Raw genomic sequence first — 17,924 nt, 5'->3', positions numbered from 1 at the left:
CTCTTCTTCAGAAACGCTTTCCTTTCCATTGCCAGTCCACATTTTATATCTTCTCTACTTCGACCATCATCAGTTATTTTGCTCCCCAAATAGCAAAACTCCTTTACTACTTTAAGTGTCTCATTTTCTAATTCCCTCAGCATCACCTGACTTAATTCGACTACATTCCACTATCCTCGTTTTGCGTTTGTTGATGTTCATCTTATATCCTCCTTTCAAGTCACTGTCCATTCCGTTCAACTGCTCTTCAAAGTCCTTTGCTGTCTCTGACAGAATTACAATGTCATCGGCGAACTTCAGAGTTTTTATTTCTTCTCCATGGATTTGAATACCTACTCCGAACTTTACTTTTGTTTCCTTTACTGCTTACTCAATATACAGATTGAATAGCATCGGGGAGAGGCTACAACCCTGTCTCACTCCCTTCCCAACCTCTGCTTCCCTTTGATGTCCCTCGACTCTTATAACTGCCATCTGATTTCTGTACAAATTGTAAATAGCCTTTCGCTCCCTGTATTTTACAGCTGCCACCTTCAGAATTTGAAAGAAAGTATTCCAGTCAACATTGTCAAAAGCTTTCTCTAAGTCTACAAATGCTAGAAAGGTTGGTTTGCCTTTCCTTAATCTTTGTTCTAAGATAAGTCGTAGGGTCAGTATTGCCTCACGTGTTCCAACATTTCTACGGAATCCAAACTGATCTTCCCCGAGGTTGGCTTCTACCAGTTCTACCAGTTTTTCCATTCGTCTGTAAAGAATTCGCATTAGTATTTTCACATCTGTCAACACCTGCTTTCTTTGGGAATTGAATTACCAGACAGAATTACAATATCATCGGCAAACCTTACCTTTTTAATTCTTCACATTAGGCTTCAAATTCCTTTTCCCATTTAGCTTGCTGTAGTGCTTGCTACACGTACACACAGAGTAGCCTAGAACACTCCCACTCCTTTCTCAACTGTCTCTCTCTCGCTCATGTCCTTCGACTATTAGAACTGCAGTTCCGTTTCTGTAGAAGTTTATATAACGTGTCTGTTGTATTTTGGCCCTGATATTTCACAGGTTCGAAGAATACTGGGTTAATATTACGAATGAAAATTATCGTTGCCAGAGCACAGATATTGTTGTGGGGACTGTCAGCTATGCGTTAATTCCTGGACCTTATTGTATACCAAGGTCTAAAAACACGTCAGTGTTAAAAAAGGCATAACATGAAGGCCTGTTTTGAGTTCCACATTTTTCTCTATGTTGCAGTGGAAGTAGACTATTGTTTTAGACTGTCTAATGTAACGCCTTATCGAGGAGCAGTTGGAGATTTAACAATCTGGAGTAGGGGGGCTGGTGCATAAAACTAGGTGTTTCGGATACTATTAACACTGTGAAGCTGCTAAAGCGTACAACACACGCTTATGTAAAGGTGAACATAGTTGACATAAAGACGGTCAGCATTCTGAGGAACGTCATGAATACCACCTGGCTCCCATTTTTAAGTGTTAAAAAGTTACTGGACCAATCCAGGACAGCATAAATCAGAGAGATTCAAAATTTAAGAGTGATTCTTAATTCTTCAGTGAGGTTTGTACATTTTAGCTGATTAAAAACTGAGTTCCGGAATGGGACCCGAATCCGAAATCTAGCCATTCTCGGGCAATGCACTTAACCGACTGAGGCAGGCTAACTGTTGACCGGCCTCACAGCTTAGCTCTGCCAGTACCTCTCTCCGACTTTACAGATTTACGTTTGGTACAGTGAGAAAGAAGACAGCACAGTCATTCTAAACACCTCGCCCGACGATCACGATTTTCATGAAGAGCTTCAGAAGAATGATGAAAGACTCCTTCAACTAAAGTGTCGTTCTGTTTCACTCATAAATTATCAGGCAACAGCTATTTCATACAATGAAGAAAGTCGTAATTTCTTTCAGAGTCCTGGGTTTCCTTCTAATTTTCTATGTTAAAGTATGCCAGCGTTGTACAGTAACAGTTTATTGCTAATACAGCGTACTATTGAGGTTCTTAGAGTTCATGTTTTCACTCTCTTTTCGTACCTGAAGGTTCACATTTTCGGCAGGATTTAAGGAGCTCCATGAATGAACTAACGATATGGATGGAGCATTACTTTCGTACCTTTCGCCCCCCCCCCCCCCCCTCTCCCGTGGAAAAGTCAGCACGTCTTTCAATTTTGACACGTACTGTAACTGCGCAGTGACAGACACGACCAGAAGGTATTGAAGTGTAAACGCAGAACTTACCCCGCACTGCAACCATAAATCGTGCGGTGAAGATAACACTTTGTATTACTGCCGTGCTGCGTCTGCAGGGCTTTAGATAGTGAGCTGGAAATTAAACACGTTGACGTAGGGCAAGGCGTATCGTGACTGAGGGAGAGCAGGGCACAACGAACAAAGTTGAAATGAAACTTACTTCCGGTCGCGTGCGAGAACTCTTTAAGTTCGAAAGTCGCCGCAAGCCAGCCAGCTTTTTCTCATAACTGCTGTGTTCGGAAACAAATCTCGGCGCAGCACCGCGCGAAGTGACGCGCTGGTTAGCACATTGGACTCGCATTCGGGAGGACTACGGTTCAAACCCGCATCCGACCATCCTTCTTTGGGTTTCCCGTGATTTCCCTAAATCATTCCATGCAAATGCTACTTTGAAAGGGCGCGGTCGACTTCCTTCGCTAATCTGATGGGACCAATAACCTAGCTGTTTGGTCAAACAACCGACCAACTCCCTGCAGCACTTCCTTGAAACTGTGTCACCTTGAGGTAGTGATTAATTGATTTTGACGTGGGTATCCTACGTACGATGACCGGCGACTGAATGAGTCTTATCGGACGATGACCAGTAATCCTCGTGAGTCCAAAACAGAATCATCTTGAGTAAATAACTTGTCAAATCGAAAGCCTCGCAAAGGGCTGGGCCCAAACGTTCATTTATTTATTCGTTAGTAATGCAGTTACTCCGTGCTAATCTTCCACATTGACGTCGTATTGATACCTATTGCGTTAAACGCTGCACTGGGACGACGAATGACTAGTACATGATAGGCAGCACGGAGCCGAGTTACAGCACGATCTAATCGTTTCTCCTGGGATCCTCCACGGAGTCCCCTTTCTTGCCACCCGGAAGCGCAGGGTCGGTTTGCGGAACTCTTTTCGAGGAAAAAAACTCGAACCACCTCGCCTCTTTCTGTGACACGGCGCAGGTTGGCGCTGTACATTTTCTCTTCATTCGCCCCAGCGCAGCGACCTCATCTATTCGGAAGTTAACGCACCGCGATGACCTCACTATCAGCTAGTTTGAGTACACGTTCCCCATTAAGCTGTTGCATATACACTTAATTTTAATTTTGCCTTTATAGATCATCCTCTCGTAAACAATTTTGCCGGCTATATTGCTTTACAATTGCCCATACCCATCTCTTTGTTGACCATGGGTCAGACTATACTAATTCGTCGACCTACTGGATGTTTAAGTAATGTACCTCTTGTTATAATTATTATTGGTTTTGTGTAGTATTGTCTTTTGACTGGCTTAGACAGCTGTTACTCTGTGAGAGATATGAATAATTAAATAATCACATGACACACAGGAACTGACACTTTTTAATATACTATCGCGTGTTTACTAAAAATATACGTTCAAAGTATTGACACTGGTGTGATAAGGATGTTTTAAATTGACGAACTTTTTTACCGTAGTAATTTCCTCATATTTTTGGCTTCGTTCAGAGTTTTTTTGTTATCGCTTGTAATGAAACGTGCAGTATAAAATTATATCGTGTATTTGAATAAAATACTGCAAGATAATAGGACACGTCACTTTGAAAGAGCCATAACAAACTCCATATTTAGAAATGACCCAACGTGTTATCGGAAAGGATTTTATTCAAGGTGACATTGGTTGTGGAAGCCCACACATTTACATAATGTACCATATTGCTTGCTTTTGACGTTTGTAATCCCTGTTACCCCTTCTAGCGTTTCATCCACGAAAAGAAAAATTGAACGTTATGGAACTAATAGTATGTTTATTTTAAACAGAACAATTTCAACAGTGAGCAGAAAATGGTTGTGCCAAAATAAGCACAATTATATTTCCCGCAGCAGACTGAACGTGCTTCTCACAGAAGTTGCTTTCCGTTGACGAGGAGACACTGGGGCATTTAACTTGAAAAAGTATTTCCATAATGTGTCTGCAAAAAATGTGGCCGGGTAGAAACTAGAGGAGACGAGGAATATAGTCGCCGCGGGTTTCTGGTTGCACACACGCAATGTACCTATTTAGAATGCTCGAGAAGGAGATCGATCAGTAGTTGACCTTAATCCAGTAATGTACTGCTGCTTCCAATATAATACCAATAACTGTCAGTGCAGTTTATGTATATGTAATGGCTTCCTCTTGGTAACCAGCGAGATATACTCACGCAAAGCTTGAAGTACCCACATTCATCTCTCTCTGCCTGGTGAGGTTCTGCGTTATAGCTTAGTAGTAGTGCTTGTTCTTACTTATAATTTAGCTTTCTCCCAGAATGTCTGCAAAGTTGCACGGAACTTCATGACTTAATTGATAGCAAATGCCATATCGTGGGCAGACGGGCAGAAAACACGCCTCCTGATGTATGGTGTGCGCGGAAGGATTTGTCGGACCAGTAATTTGTCGGCGACCGGTTGTCTTTCTGAGATAACGTATTCACTGCAACTATCTCACCGTGAAAAGACGTCGCTAAGGACTAGCAGCCACAAAGTCCTGTGAAATACGCTGTCAACTACGACGTTCTTCGTATCATTCCTGGTTAGCGATGAAAAATCTTTGCGGACATGACCATATCCCCCTCCCCGACTGTCTGCCTCCCCCTCCACCTGGCGTTGCGCAACGAGTCCACGAGAGACCGAAAACGTGGGAAAGCCATCCTCACCCATGATCCGTCTATAGCCACACATAACTGATATTAGTCATGGTGGATACAATACTCACAGCTCACTCGATGGCATGCCAGAGGCACTCAGTAGAACCGAGATCCCGTGACCTGCGGGTCCACACAAATAGCACCGCCGTGGTCCTAAAGAATTCTCCAAACCATTCAGATACAAGCAGGGAGCGATAGAATGACACAGGAGTCATAGGTTAGGTCGCTTTGATTACTGTAGGTAACTACACCTGTACGCACATGATACTACCGTACGTTCCAGTTTATTGGTGAGAGCCAGTAGCACACCCGTCAGAGGCACCATTTCATCACGTGTAAACATTGCGGACATGGTAATATATCTGCCATTTCACCAAACAGTGTCTTCTCGGTAAACGGGATGCATTGTCTCATGCGGTCTGTGTTCAATTCTTCGGTCTGTTCCACGTTTACCGTGACCCATCAGTCCAAGCAAACTTTTCTGATGCCTGATAGTCTGATTGTTTTCCTAAATCGTTTGAGGCAAATGCAGGTTCAAAATGGCTCTGAGCACTATGGGACTTAACTTCTGAGGTCATCAGTCCCCTAGAACTAAAAACTACTTAAACCGAACTAACCTAAGGACATCACACACATCCATGCCCGAGGCAGGATTCGAACCTGTGACTGTAGCGGTCGCGCTGTTCCAGACTGAAGCGCCTAGAACCGCTCGGCCACTCCGGCCGGCGGCAAATGCAGGGATGATTCACTTGAAACGAACACGATCAATTTCCTTCGCCATCGTTCCTCAATCCGAAGTTGAGTGCCATCTCTGATGATTTCGTCGATGGGACTTCTTGCCATACTTGAAACTATCTAGAACGAACAGCGCCCTAGCCGGCCGTGGTGGCCGAGCGGTTCTAGGCGCTACAATCTGGAATCGCGCGACCGTTACGGTCGCAGGTTCGAATCCTGCCTCGGGCTTGGATGTGTGTGATGTCCTTAGGTTAGTTAGGTTTAAGTAGTTCTAAGTTCTAGGGGACTGATGATCTCAGAAGTTAAGTCCCATAGTCCTCAGAGCCATTTGAACAGCGCCCTACCTTTCAGAAGAACTGGTAAATCGAGCTCCACCCAAATAAAAGCGTCTAAGTAGTTCGAAACTGCTTTTAAGTGCATGTTGCTTTGCTGTATCGTTTTCTGGAATTCTGAAATGCGCAATATTCATGCTACCGAGTGATGGGTAATTTTTCGTTTGTCTACTTGTCTTCTATTGTTCTGCCACTGTATTGAAATTTCAGTCTTTCAACAGGTACAAGTAAGGCGACAAACGACGTGTGTGTTAGTTTTCATATATTGTTCTCGAGGGAACACAGAAAACCGATTTGCAGTCGGGAGCAAATGTGTTTCCGCACTCATGTAGGTAACTGCTTTGTGGCTCCCTTAGTCAGCTACTCGATAATTTACGATAAAACAGCGAATATAGATATACCGGATGTAATTTCCGAATGTGCTTCCGTAATGTTAATTTTGTCGCCGTCGAAGGAAAGGAATATCATTGAAATTAAATGATGACTTTCCATAGAATGACTATTTGTGGGATGGGTAGACGTTACATATAACATGTCATGATACTGAATTGACAGATTGGGTATAAACTGTCATTTTATTCATTTGTTACAGAAGATGGCAAGTTTACATTGATTAAGGGTCGCGATAAAGTTTAAGAGTCGAGATATTTGTTTAATAGTTCAATCGAACAGTCTTACCTTAGGTAGATAATTCCGATTTATTAGTAGCGTAGCAATTCTTCTTCTACCTGAGACGGAATTTGCGTATGTCATCTATGTGCGTCTAGGGTATTCGCATGTAAGAGTGTGAGAACGTGTTCTGAGTGTGTTTGTGTATCGTGTAAGTCAGGTGGGACATGGGTCCTAGCCCGGGGTCTTTGACGTCCGGCTTACCAAATGTAGTCGTTAATCCGCGAGACGGATTCTATGCTAGGCAGACTCGTATTCCCGAATCCCGGAAACGCGCTTCAACGTGCTCCGCTACCCGAGCGGGTTATTAACGTAGCAATTAAATTATCAGCTGAAGTACCAAAAATCCACTTTCGTTCAAGGAAAGCATACTTTTCATACACGACTCATACACTATCTTAATATCACATTATACAAGTAAACAGTTTGCCAACTACGAGTGCTGTCACGTTTGTCCAACATAGACTTAATGTGACATTTGATTGAAATTTTGATTTACGGCCTATTTGCTAAACAAGGTTGACCGTTTAAACTTGAGTTTGTCAAGCAATAGCCAATTGTTTGCCTGGCCATTGTCTAAAATATGAGATCTGGCGTCTGGAGCAAATTTCCAAGATTTAAAGCTTGTAATCCCGCATTGCACCATTCATCGCGACATGATACGCAGAGCTTAACAACTATTTTAGAAGTGTGGTTAAATTGGACAAATGGACACTTGTTTCTCAAATCCCTGGATAGCAAACATCGAATTTGAAAGTTTGCAGGGGGCTGTAAGGATGTTTCCCCCAAACCTGAAATTCGACGTTCAGCGATCTGTAGAGGATCCGGCGGTTCGCAAATATTTTAATTGGGCCTAAGGCACTGTAGTATGGAGGATCATGTAATTACCTGAATCAAAGGCTAGAATTAAATAAGACACCGTTAAGTCGAAGCGTTACAGCGTGAATAATTTGTTTAGTAGATATTCGTTCACCATAACATTCGTTGTAATTTGAATTTTGCTTGCAATATGCGAAACGCCCCCTCAGGACCTACCAGATTTAGCAGTGTGTCGGCGTTAGTCATAGAACAATAATCTTGTCGTTATACCGAAGAGGGAAGATGCTGTTCTGTATACAAAAGATTGTATAGTTTCAAACGCGAGCGCACAAATTTAAGGGAAAATGTCGCGTTTATCTTGTTTATGCGTCGAACCCAAAAAATAATTACTATAATCCAAACATTATTGCGTTGTTTTCTGTGATACTGTAAAGCTACAATTCCGTGCTTTCCCAAGGGCCCTGAATATAGTTAGTTGTAAATGTTTCGAAATAATCGTAAATACATGTTTTTATTTCATGTACAATTTTTTTTAGTAGTGTCTGTTCGTCGTGGAATTACTTTCGTAGCCGTTGCTTTCCTCGAATATCTGTTGTGAACGTCGTACCACTGGCGACTTGAATCACTAAAATATCTCTGACTAGTTTCCTTTGCTTCCCTTGACAGCGATCGATTGTTGACAGAAGAATGGCAGCCGACTAGCAACGATAGTCCTGAGGCAGAAATGAAGTTCTGCATCTGTAAGTTATCGTTAAGAAGACTCTACGCAATACCGGGATTCCGCTTGTCAGCATATTGCAAGGATATGTAAGTTCGCATTTCCTGTCCAGCTTCAAGCAAAGCATTTTTCTCTTATGGAAATTGCCAAGAAACGGTAAAATGCGTAAGTAATGCTTTTGCAGTTGAAATTTGAACGTTGCGTAGCCCAAATTCTTGATGCTCTTTCTTAATTAGTGATAAGCAGACAACCTCGTCGCATAGAATCGAAACAGAAGTTCGTGACTCACCGTGCAGTCGGAGATCTCCCAGAATATAGGGTGTAAAGCGTGACGAAGAGGATGAAAAATGATCGAACGCCAACATTTAAGCAACCGTGTAAAAGAGCAGTGGGCGAATTTCGTGTGTAAAGTTTCCAGGGCGTACCACACAAAAGCTTACTAATTTCCCATCTGTGAGGTGACTCACGATCTTCTTAGCAATATTTAGGTAAATTTTGCATACGGCTTACGTAGACAAGCCTTTATGCCTTTGTTTTAATAGGCGTTGCTTTATTACTTAACGCGAACTGGCTTCAGTCACCGCAGCAGCACTGAGAAAAAGAAGGACGTGCTGGCGGAACACGGAACATTTTGTCAAAGCAGTAGCAGGAGTTTAAGTGAAAAAAGTACGGAAGCTTCTGGGGAGAGACTTGAGAGTCTCGTAGGAGACCTCGAATTAAGCTGGTCACATGTATGCTATTAAGCGAATTCAGCGAAAAGACGTGACAGCTCAGGTGTGCTTTTTGCCGTTAAACTCATACGAGAGATGAGGTTATTCACCCAGGTTCATAGACCCATAATGGGAATGGTTGACAGAGCTTCCGCTAACATAACCTTCTGTTCAGGTTTGTCATTGATAGCGGAATGTTGACCTAGTTAGCACCAAATGCACTAGTGTAATAGTTCTGAACAGTGTGCTTCCAGCGAATGTTGTCGGGCTCGAATACCACCTTCGTTTTGCACAAATCTTCCTGCAGGTAATCCCGAAGGACTGTCAAGGTTGCAGAATGAGGAAAAATTGTCTCAGATTTTTGTGCTGAGAGTAGTTCCCTCTTTCGTTCCTATTTTTTTATTATGTTTTTCCCTTACCAAGGAAGACATTTGTTCAGGATGTACCGCTCCAGGATTTAGCGTAATAGAAAAAGTATTTTATGTCACGTTTCCATTGTAAACATTTTAGGCGTTGTAGCAGATTGCTGTAGAACCATTTCCTTGAGGACAAATTACGTGCGGACGTACATAAGAAAGATTTCTCTCAAATTTGACACGCACAGGACAACCATTAAGGTGCTATCAAGTGATACCCAACCCATTGCGTCACTGATCGTTCCAGGTGAGATGCTGGTATTGTACGAGCAGGTGTGGATAAGAGAAGTAACGATTCAGTTCTCGTGGGAAAGTGCGGTAGAAGTAGTAGTACGTTAAATTTATTGCCTAACGTTCTTCACTACTATGAAATGTTTGATTAGCTTTGTGACTAACATATTAACCATTTAAAAGATTAAGATGTACCACTGGTGATGGTCTCTTAAATGGATTGATTATAGCCATATCTGTGATCTGCATAAAATTGTGCGTTACTTGCTGGCCGCAGCATAGCGATGCGGTCACCTTCCCTTAATTAGCCCATGCCCGAGAACTCTGTGACGCAGTAGTTCTCCTTGGCAAGTTTTGGGATATAAACGAATGCGTCTTTCTAAAAGCACATATCTTTCATCTGTTGCAGGGATCTACTGGAAAAGGATCTGACGCTGTCCGACGACAGCGATGCGGCGGATCCGGTGAGTAAATACTTGACATCGAGGTGAAGTTCACACAGCATGCATCCTGTGGTCCAGTAGCGTCGCGGTATTCCCTTGCATCGGTATCTGGGCGCTGCGGGGCTTAGCAGAATATAGCCCGTGAACCGTGAATTTGAACATGGTGCATAAAGCGGCTATGAAGTAACGATATTATTATGATTCTTCGCAACTGTGCAACGGAGAACTAAATTGATTCACCCTTGCAATTCGGACTTACTAGAATCTAAACATTGTTTCTTAAAGACTTCCTCCCCGCACATTTTTAAAAATGTTTTGAGATACTGAAACGCAACAGTTGCGCCTTCGTGGCTTAGTGGACGCAGGACGCATTCTTTTGTGTAGCTGCAGATTTTCAGCAGATGGTGTCTCTTCACGCGCCTGGTTTGTTTTTGCAGCTTCAGCCGCCCGGTGCAGATCTGCTGCTGGCCAGGGACATTCCGGGCCTTCCAGGCGTCACCCACCCGTAAGTTCTGACTGCAATACTTGTCGTATTGTGTTAAAGTTTTAACATGATATTATGCCTCTTAATGAACAAGTTATCAGAAACATTTAATTTCAGTCAATAATTACGCGAAATGCTTAGTCAAATTTTTGTTGCCCCTGGAAGTCTTTAGAAACGCAACCCACAACTGAAATTGGTAACAGAGGTGATTTGTCATACAGTGGGCGCTGCTTCGCAACGTTTAAGTATGATAACAATAGTACAGGACAACTTGACTGCGCCAAATGTCTCAGTACAAGTCATGCAATTCCGTGAATTACGACCCGATGTTTTGTGGGCGCATAGCTGGCCCTTCGATAGCGTCGTATGTGTGTTCCATCGCGTTCGATCAGCCGATTTTGGTAAGAGTCGAGTATCAAGCTCCTGAAACCACAGTATCACGATTCTGATCTTTTAACACTGCCATTTGTCGTGCTAAAAATGCCATCTCCCGGAGGGAAGTCATCAAACATTTAGGATTGCACGTGGACCGCAGTAATGTTCACGCAATCCACAGTTTTCCTGCCGCCTTCAATTAACGCCCGAGGTCGCATGGAAGCCCAGGTGAATGTTCACCGTAGCATAATGCTGCCCACATCAGCCTGCATCCGTTCGCGTTCCAAGTTTCGACCAGCTGTTCTCTTTTATGACAGCATATCCAGACACCACCATCGCCCATGTGTAACAAGCAACGTGGTGGGGAATACGTCCGCGTCGTTTACTGCGGAGTCCCATATTAACGATGTGCTCTGAAACACTTTTGCTGCACCAGCATTGATTGTACTCAATCATACCTGCCACAGAGAGCCGCCTATCCTGCTTTATACAACGGGCAAGCGTCAGACATTGGCGTTCGATGATGAGGCGTGGACGTCCAACATCTTGTCGCCTGAAACTTCATGGCAAATTAAATCTTTGTGCTGTTCCGAGACTCAAACTCGAGACCTTTGCCTTTCGGGGCAAGTGCTCTAGCGACTGAGTTACCCAAGCGCGATTCACGACCCGTCCTCACAGCTTCAGTTCTGCCAGTACCTCGTCTCCTAACTTCACATAAGATTCGCAGGAGAGCTTATGTGAAGTAGGAAGGTAGGAGAGCAGAATTGAAGCCCTGAGGACGGGTCGTGAATCGCGCTTGGTAAGCTCAGTCATTAGAGCACTTGCCCCGAAAGGCAAAGGTCGCGAATTTGAGTCTCGGACCGACACACAGTTTTAATCTAACAGGAAGTGCGATCAGAGCACACTCCGCTGCAGAGTGAAATTTTCGTTCTGGATATTGTCGCCTACTCGTCAGTTCCCCGTCCTTCAACTTCTGTACAGTGATGCTGACGACAGTAGCACGCAAACATCCGACTAGCTTCGCCGTTTCCGTGATGCGTGTTCCCAGGTGTCGGATAACAGCCAGTCCTTCGTTCAAGTAGCTTATGTCAGTGGATTTCTCCATTTGTGGCCTGTATAATCGCTAAATCAATTCCTCATTCGTCTCTGTTGCGCTTATGTGCTTTCGTTACCGTGTCACGTGCCCGCAACGGAACGAAACAGCGTTGTCTCACTATGCGCAATGGTCGTAATTGTTTTGAGTGTTACGTGTATAACGGCCGTAACGTAAAGGCGGAACTGCACAGAGGTGAGTGACCTTGACGTGAAATGCCATTTAACCATAGCATTCCGCTTGATTTCTAGACGTTAAATGTTTTAGCAGTAGTATGCTTAGTGTAGCGTAGGACATCACTTAAACTCATTTCAGCTGATTCACAGCATTCAACATGATGGATTGTTTCATAAATGCGTTACTTGTCCGCTGCATTGCTCAGTTTGTAACCGCTAAGTACTTGATCTTAACATCATCTACATACATAGGCCACAAACCATCATACCGTGTGTTATGTCTCCTTCATCGGGCAACAGTGAGCAAATGTGAAAACGATAAAGTTAAATGAAACTGCGCGAAAGTATGCAGAGCGTTAATTAAAGGTTTTCCGTCGGAAGGACGCATCACAAAAGTGATAGCACGACGTACTGGATTTACATCCAAACATATTAATTATCGCGTTAGGAAAAATTGGAAATTTGTGGTAAGGACTATAGGACAAAAATGCTGAGGTCATCGGTCCCTAGGCATACACACTACTTAATCTAACTTAAACTAACGACAACACACACACACACACACACACACACACACACACACACACACACACACACACACACACACACGCGCGCGAACCTCCGACGGGAGGAGCCGCGCGGACCGTGCCAAGGCGCCTCACACCGCACGGCTACCCCGCGCGGCTATCGCGTTAGTATCGATGAGAAGTCCTGTAAGAAACAATGAAATCGCTATCGCCTACTGACTGGTGAGTGTATCAGGCCGTGGGTGCTGATTAAAGTAGTATTGTTCGATAAGCAGATTGACCGTGGAAAGTTTTATTTTAATTCCTACAGTAAGCAGTGGTAGCAAAATTGAATCGGACTTCGTATTTAAAGATGGTTATATTCTGAATACAATGATCCAACAGCAAGAAGCGATCTGCAATCGGTCTGACTGTTTTTGAACAATGTACGTTGTTCTTCCTGACAAACCGCTTCTAAAACAGAAAATACACAACATAACGTCTGTGAGGGCAACATTGATAGACACTTTTGATGAACTTGCCAAGTTGTTATTCAGAATAATATAAAGTACAAGATTTGCCAGTTACATCTGCGTATGCTTTGTTAGGATGGACAAACGAGAGTGGTTAACGGGAAGGAGCTGCCGCATTCGACAAACTTACAACAGCCGAAAGTTGTTTTTTGTTTTTCCTACATCGATACTTTACCTTTTTACTGTCACTGAACCGTCTATTCTCTTCTTGTCTTTCCTTTGGATGAATGTACATTTTATTGTAATAGTATGGATAAATAAAAAGTGTGTCACAGTATTTTATTTCTAACTCTTCAGATGCCTTGTGTGTGGTGATACTACATTCCCTTTCCTGTTGTACTCAAGCACGTCATTTCTCTCCAAGGATTCCCATTTGAGTTCACGAAGCATCTCCGTAATACTCTCGCGTTAATCGAACCTGCAGCTATCAAATCTAGTTGCATGCCTCTGAATTGTTTCAATGTTTTACTTTAATCCGTCCTGGCGGTGAACAGAAACACTCCATCAGCACTCAAGAATGGTTCATACCAGTTTCCTATACACAGTTTTCTCTATAGACGAGATACTTTCTTGGAATCCTCTCAATAAACGGAAGTAGACGATTCACCTTCCCTACAACCGACGTTACGTGCTCGATGCCTTTGCACATCGCTTTGCACCGTTACGCCCAGATATTTAATCGACGCTACTGTGTCAAGTACAGAGGACGGTTATCGCTGAAATAGCCGGTTTATTCGGTTACACCGGTTCTGTTTCGTCTACAGTTTAACCTGTATGTTGAAACCGCTCAAAATAAGCGGTGTTTGAAATAACCAGCTTCCAGTTTTTTATTGCTATTACTTCCAGTAATAAATGTAAACTTCGAACATATATTGAAAAATTCTAATGAAGGTGAAGGAATAGGAGATAACGATCTATGTGTGGTTTGGGCTGCGGCAGAAATCGTTGTCACTGCTTCCAGCGGAAGCGAAGGTGGAGGAGACAGATGCGGCGACAGCGAGGGCGAAAAGCCGCAAATTGATGACTTCCCTGCATCGTCAATACTCCATGGTATCATTTGTTAGCAATTACAAAATTACTGGTTCAGTTATTATCCCGAGTTTATAGGATGTCAGTCTAATTACAGTAATAGCAATCATATTTACACAAACTTCCAAGGAGGGTTGTGGATATTTTTCTCCTTGCATGATGTCGTACATTTGTTGTGCCTCCTCCCGTTTTTAATCTTGTAAAGCAAATGGAGCACTGTACTACATCGCTACTGCACTCCGTGAAATACTTCCAAACTGGTGATGGTACCATTCTGCAATACAACTGATGTCGGAGGACACAGCGAGAATCTAGCGCATAAACCAGGTGCACCCGCACCGTCTAAGTAGGCCATGCCACAGGGCAACAGGTTCGTTATTGTCTCTGCAATGCTGTACCGATCCTTACTTCAAGTGTTTGTTGCTATTTTCTAGCTTTAGGCGCTGTTATTAAAGTAGTGATGATCGCTTTTTCCAATTTCTGTAATAATCTAATATTTCAAAGCAGTGGAAGTTTTACAAATAAATAGTACTCGTTTCTTTAAAAAATGTTTTATTTAAAAACTTAAAAATTTAGCGCTATGGCAAATTGGTACGTTTTTTGCTGGACTATTACTAAAAATATGAAAAAAACCTGTTATAACCGAGACCAAGCAAATGCCGAATAATACCGGTTATTCAGAACTAAAATAACGGCATCGGTATTAACTGGCCGGATTTTCCCATCCCTGGCGTCAAGCAGCACACCGCTAATAGTGCATTCGAACATTAGAGGAATGTTTTTTCTGCTCATCCCCATTAACTTAAGTTTTTCTACATTTAGAGCAAGCTGCCATCCATTACACCTAGAAACCTCGTCTGTCATCCACTATCCGCCTACAGCCACTCAGCAGTAACAGGTTTCCATACACTACAGCATCATCAAGAAACCGTCGCAGATTGCTGCTCACCTTGTCTGTCAGAGTATTTACGTATATAGAGAACAATAGCGGTCCAGTCACCCTTTCCTGGGGCGCTCCTGACGTTATCCATTACCGTTACTCATTACTCGCCTGCCTGTGGTGTTCTGTTGTTACGGGTAGCATTGTAGATAGGTGCAATTGCTCCCTATTTTGATAAATTAACTGTGATACTAATTACTGGAGTGGAATGCAGAACGGACATGATTAGTAGAGTCAAAATATTTTCAAAACATATTTAGTTGAACATTAATAAGATGATGATAAATTTTACAGGTGCCCTTCACGCTAGTAATACAGGTTTTAACCGTACGAAGTGGCGCAGTGGTTAACACACTGGACTCGCATTCGGGATGCATACGGTTCAAACCCTCGTCCGGCCGTCATGATTTAGGTTTTCCGTGATTTCCCTAAAGCGCGTCAGGCAAATGAAGGGCACGGCAGACTTCCTTCCCCATCCTTCCCTAATCCGATGGGAGCGATGACCTCACTGTTAGGTCCCCTTCCCCGAACCAACCAACCACTCAATACAGGTTTGCTGTTTGGGTAGGCAGTTCATGACTGCTACTAGCATTGTGCGTCTCACAGGACGCAGGAAAAGAATCACATTTGACTGCATGGCTGGGATGTGTGATCAGTGATATAACACACAGTCCTTTACAACAAAAACAATATACCAATTATCGTCCAGTTAAGCGTGGTCAATATTTACTCAGGCATTGACTTAAAATATTGTCCAAAAGATAGATCTTAAATTAAAAGAATATTTCATAAAAGTACTGCTAAATGTAGCATAGTACGCGGGGGTGGGGTGGGTGGAGGGTGGAAGGTGTACAATAATAAAACGTAAGTAAGATCACGTATTTTGTACGACTTCGAAAAATAACTTTCAGCATGTACCCGGATCGCAGAAATAGAAATAGTCATCATCTAACCTGCTATGTGTTAATGGTGAACACAGCACCAGTCTTGTTTTGTCGCACGTATGGTGTGTATCGGAAGGGAGAAAATACCCTTAGTTTTCCGGATGTTTACGTATAGCAGCGAAATGTATTTTGTTGCCGCCTCAGTTGCTGCGCTGTATCCTTTGGTTCGATTCCCATTGGCTACAAATTCAGATGTAAAAAAGCACTTGAAAGCAATTTACGTCTGAATGTACACGGAGGACGGTAGCCGACTAACCTCCGCACGGCTTTCATAGCAGAAGCCGCTGGGATCTCTCTCGATGCCGCTCTGGCCATTTCGATCCCTCGCGACTGCCGTTCCAGCTCGCCGCTTCGTCACGCTTTTTGCTGCTCCGGTTACTCTCCACGACTTACAGGCCGCGCCGTAAATACGAGCTGTGGTCACGGGAAACACGTGTCGATCAAGCGTGACACTAAGGTTTTATTGAAAGATTAGTTGTCTGCAAATATTTCAGTGGGTGTTGCTCGCAGCTCTTGTAGACGCTTATTGAAAATTACGTCGTGCCAGCATCAGCTGCTTGGTAATTACACCAGGCACCGGAATAGTACTCTAGTATTGAGTACACTAGTGTTTTTTGTGCGGCGTCCTGCACAGAAGCGCTGCACTTCCCTAGAACCCTTCCAACCAGGTCTTCCAGTAATCCAACTTAATACTGCAGTATGTGTTTGTAGATTTTGTCTCATATTCCGAAGTATTATCGTTTTTGTGAGACGATTAATGCAGGAAAGATGGTGAAAAATAACTAATTTACGTAAAAAGTTTTAAGAAAATCGCCCTGGAGCTCGATTCAGATTGGTGAATACCCATAAGAAATTCTTGGTATTTGGATTCTTGCCCCGTTCCTGTGTGCTTCCCTGACCACAATCAAAATTTCAGAAAACAAGCGGCAAAAGAATCAACTTACAGAAGAAGTTTCGTATCGAGGTCTTTTATCGGGTTGCTTTATGTGGAACTCAGGTTTTTACATATGTAGACTATGCACTATCGCAGAAACTTAAAATGGTCGAGAGGAAAATTACTTGCTGATAAGGCTTTCTAGGGTTTGTCGTTTGGTGGCGTCGCTGTTCATAATGCCCGGTGCGCATCACAGTTGACAGGCGACCACGCCCACCTTCCCGGAAGGCAACTGAAACACTGAGAGCTTCAATGCGTGCCTCCACATGGCCTGCAACTTCTCGTACCTCGTAGTACTCCTTTCATTATACACAATCAGACTCACCATATATATCGCATGAGCAGCAGTATCCACAGTAGACGTAATGACACACTGAAAGTATTAGTTTATTTACGCCGATTGCCGTTATTCTGTGCAAACTGACAACTTGATGCAGCACTTGCAAGACAGAAAACTTGTTAATACTTTCGGTGCGCGTCTCAAAAAGGCGCATAAAAGGAGATGGGAAGTAGAAATACGGTCTTCCCTCTCGTGGGAGAAATGTTCTTAATGTTTAACCACGTCCTTGAAATTCCCAGTGTCTAAGCAGTTTATGCGAAGAGGATAACAATTGGACGATTGTCTTCGTACATAAAAGCAAATGTAACGTTTAGTAGTTTGGAGCATGTGAGATAACTGTGTTATATTGTTTAACTGTTCTCGCGCAGGCATCTGACGGATATGGTTCTTCCAATGGCCAAGGCGAATGTTAGGATGGTTCCTTGGAATTGAAAACGGGCGACGTGTAATTAGCCCCTAATCTTCCTTGCGTTGTTTCTTTTTTTTCTTTTTTTCTTATTCTTATTAAAAGAACAACTCCTGAAAGTGTGGTTTAAGAGGTCAGACCTTTTAAATTTGGCCGCATTACCCATTAAGTGTCTGATCCTTA

The 17,924-nt window shown here is 43.1% G+C and overlaps 1 protein-coding gene across 1 annotated transcript in view; it reads left to right on the top strand.

The window, feature by feature from the left end:
- LOC124805764 (AF4/FMR2 family member 1) overlaps positions 1 to 17,924 on the top strand; it is a 201,544-nt gene that overhangs the window by 140,677 nt on the left and 42,943 nt on the right. The window contains exons 7-8 of the mRNA XM_047266332.1: positions 9,948 to 10,002; positions 10,419 to 10,486. Of these exons, the coding sequence (XP_047122288.1) occupies positions 9,948 to 10,002; positions 10,419 to 10,486 (123 nt within the window). The remainder of the gene's footprint in view (positions 1 to 9,947; positions 10,003 to 10,418; positions 10,487 to 17,924) is intronic.

The sequence above is a fragment of the Schistocerca piceifrons genome, chromosome 7, assembly GCF_021461385.2.
Source record: "Schistocerca piceifrons isolate TAMUIC-IGC-003096 chromosome 7, iqSchPice1.1, whole genome shotgun sequence".
Lineage (NCBI taxonomy): Eukaryota > Metazoa > Arthropoda > Insecta > Orthoptera > Acrididae > Schistocerca > Schistocerca piceifrons.
Note: the sequence above shows the minus strand (reverse complement) of the source record. Positions and strands in the feature narration are given on the sequence as shown.